Source organism: Dipodomys ordii, unplaced genomic scaffold (assembly GCF_000151885.1).
Source record: "Dipodomys ordii isolate 6190 unplaced genomic scaffold, Dord_2.0 Scaffold157, whole genome shotgun sequence".
Taxonomy (NCBI): Eukaryota; Metazoa; Chordata; class Mammalia; order Rodentia; family Heteromyidae; genus Dipodomys; species Dipodomys ordii.
In genome coordinates this window covers 1,502,785-1,506,322 of record NW_012267373.1, presented here as the reverse complement: position 1 = coordinate 1,506,322, position 3,538 = coordinate 1,502,785, and the positions used below count along the sequence as shown (strand labels likewise).

The 3,538-nt window shown below is 35.8% G+C and overlaps 1 protein-coding gene across 2 annotated transcripts in view; it reads right to left on the bottom strand.

Moving 5' to 3' along the window:
- Positions 1-1,476, bottom strand: part of Ros1 (ROS proto-oncogene 1, receptor tyrosine kinase) — a 95,850-nt gene extending 94,374 nt beyond the window's left edge. For both annotated transcript variants that reach the window (XM_013032802.1, XM_013032801.1), the window contains exon 1: positions 1,354-1,476. In XM_013032802.1, coding sequence (XP_012888256.1) covers positions 1,354-1,476 — 123 coding nt within the window. The remainder of the gene's footprint in view (positions 1-1,353) is intronic.
- Positions 1,477-3,538: the final 2,062 nt, after the last annotated feature.

Genomic DNA, 3,538 nt, shown 5'->3' with positions numbered 1-3,538 from the left:
AAAGGAGGAGGCAACAATGCTTGATAAGAAATGTACTCATTATCTTGCCCATGTAATTGTAACCCCTCTGTATGGTATTTTCACAATAAAAAAATCATTAATAAAAAAAGAAATATACTCTTTACCTGACTTATGTAAGTATAACACCTCTGAATATCAACTTTATAATAATAAAAAAATAAAAATAATAAAATGAAAAGACTGGATATACAACTTTACATAAAGTATTTGAAGAGATAATTAAGAAAAATACTAAATGATAATATAATTGAAGGTTAATAGAGATGGAATTATAGGGTATTTTCCTTTTCTATCTAATCAAGAAAACAAGACATTTTAGGAAAGGAAACATCTAGTAATCCCATGCTTTCTTTTTAAGTTTGGATTACAACTGTAAAAAAAAAAAAAAAAAACTAAAGCAAACTATTGTGTGTCAAAGACAATGAGATCTTTGGCAAAAAAAAATGATATAAACTATTTCTTAAATGATACTAGGAACCAATAATGTGTTATATAAATTTCTGTTTAATATATCGCAGAATTCTATCTTCAATATATTAGCATAATAATGAGCATATCTGCATACTTTGATACTTTAAAATGTGTGACTATGGCCTAGCATGTATGTATTTCTGCTTCCTTTGTCTTTAAATGGGAAGAGTACATTGTTCCCTAGGTTAGGGTATTTTCATTTCAAAGTTGAGTTAATGACTGTTTTAAGGACAATAAAAAGATATGATACTACACACACACACACACACACACACACACACACACACACATAGAAGGAATGACAACCAGAAACGAGAAAGAAAACACGAATTTGCATATCAAAAAACTTATTAGCTAAAATTACAAATGTACTGGTAGAAATAAAAAGTTGCATACAACTCTTCCTTTGTGGCATCTGCATTGCTTCCTTGGTTCTCTAGTTCCCTATGGTAATCACTGTTACTCTAAAACTAGAGGGCTTACCATGTGGCCAGACCTATTTTCTATTTCAAGTCAAATATTAATGGCTCTGTAATAAATTATGGAAGATAGAATATTTTGAAGTGTGCAAGAATAGATTCCACGTAATCCTCCCATATCAGATCCTCATAGTGCCACCATCCTCCACCACCAACCCTCATCCCCGGAAAATCTATGACTTAATAACAAAGGAAATTAACTTGCATTGTTTTCTGAAACTATTCATTTTTCTACCTTACTTCTGAAAAAAAATGCTACCCTTCCTGAGAACCCCTTATAAGAAGAGTTCTCACAAAAAGAAAAATGTGCAATGGTCTATGTTACAAATGAAATTCATGTTCTACTTCCTGCAAAGGCAAATAGGAGACCAGTGAGACTTACCAGGTTAGTTACACAGGACTTAAGGCAGTTGTTTAAAACTGTGGACTGTACCACAGAAATCCATATGAAGCCAAGAGTTGTAAAGTTGACAAGTTTCAGGATAAACCAGTGAATGTTCTTCATCACTTCATCAAGGGTCGATTTTCAGATGACTGCTCTTCTGATTTTCTCCATTCTGCTAGATGAATTCCTTAGACTTCATCATTTCAATCAGAAGAGTAACTAGTGAATTTTGTTGGTGCTGTTTTGCACTGTTGGAATGTCTCTGCTCATTGAAATATTATCAAGACTGGCTACCTTAGACCTTTGAATCCTAGATAGCTTGTAATGTGCATATAACAGCTATTTCATAACGTAGCTTCCTTTCTTCTCCCCTAAAGTCATTCACTGACTAAAGCTTAGATGCTAGAAGAACACTTCACATGGAAAGTAAACAGTGAAAAATGCAAATTGTATTTCAGCAAGCGTAACACTTGTACTGTCTGAAACTTAAGTGCTTTGGTAGACCATCCACCACTGTACTTCTTTGAGATTGGCTCAATTATGCAGGAAATTGGGTTCTGACTGTCCATACTTGGTCAATCAGTCATAGTATTACAATAACAAGTTATGAAAAATTAGAATCATATGAAACAAAGCAACAGAAAAGAGAAAACAGAATGCTGTGAAACCACACACACCTATCCCTATCATATATCTATTTAAATTAAAAGGCAAACCAAGCTAAAATTAATAGACGGATTGTCTGAGGGGGAGTTAGACAAGGAAGTCTGTTAGAGGACTCTCAGAACTTCACTACACATTAACTAAAACACTGCCTTATCACGACTATTGAGACAAAAACCAGTAGCCGTAGAGATGTAAGATATATACAACTGTAGCTGCCCTGAAAAGGAAATATTATACCGAATTTTCAGTCAATGTTGCATCAAGATAAATGAGGTTAAGCTGAAGTCCAAAACAAAGATTTTGAAATCTACAAAGAACAAAACTGAGTTGCTAAGTAACTACATTTTAGATCGCAGAAGGATAACTCTTTAATGTCAGAGATTTTTGTGATGATATTCTTTTTAATGACAATCTAAAATGTCAAAAAGATTTGTTTTCTTAAATAAATTATACCAAATGCAATTTAATCATTTAGTGAAGTTCTCAGTAAAACACATGCACACCCAGTGCTGGTGGCTCACATCTGTAATCCTAGCTACTCAGGTGGCTGATATCTGAGGACTGCAGTTCAAAATCAGCTCAGGAGAAAAGTCTGTGAGACTCTTATCTCCAATTAACCACCAGAAAACCGGAAGTGGCTCAAAGTGGTAGGCACAAGTCTTGATTGAAAAAGCTCAGGGACAGCACCCAGACCTTGAATTCAAACCCCACAATCATCATCAACAACAACAACAAAACACGTATGCATGAGGTTTTATTACATCTTTTGGTAAATTATCTTTTGGTAACTGTTGTCAAGAGGGGTGCTACATAAACATGAATGGATATTGATGCCCAAATGTAATCCCTAATACTTGTTTTCTTGAAAAAAGAATCTCTGTTGTGTGCCAGGTCTTCATGTATTTTTTATATTTTCAGAAATACAGACTGGAAGTATGGCTGAAAGGCTTGAGTGATAAAAGCATCAGCAATGAGCAAGAAAGCCGAGAGATAAAAGCAAGAAAGCCTTGGGCTGGGAAGGTGGCTCAGTGGTAGAGTGCTTGCCTTGCATGCATGAGGCCCTGGGTTCGATTCCTCAGCACCACATAAGCAGAAAAAAGCCGGAAGTAGTGCTGTGGCTCAAGTGGTAGAGCGTTAGCCTTGAGCTGAAGAGCTGAGGGACAGTGCCCAGGCCCAGAGTTCAGGCCCCACAACGACAAAAAAAAAAAAAAAAGCAACAAAGCCTAGAGCTTGAGCTCATGAGTTCAAGCCTCAGTACTGGCACACCAACAACCACACACACTCACACACACACACACATTCTTCAAGGAATTTAAGGAATTTGATTATTTTCCTAAAATATACTTTTATACATATGGAGAGCTGTTGCAGTGAAATCTCTTATATTGCAAATGTATGCTAATAAAATGTCTTATTGTAAAAATACTGTACAGAGGGGCTGGGAAGGTGGCTCAGTGGTAGAGCGCTTGCCTTGCATGCCTAAGGCCCTGGGTTCGATTCCTCAGCACCACATAAA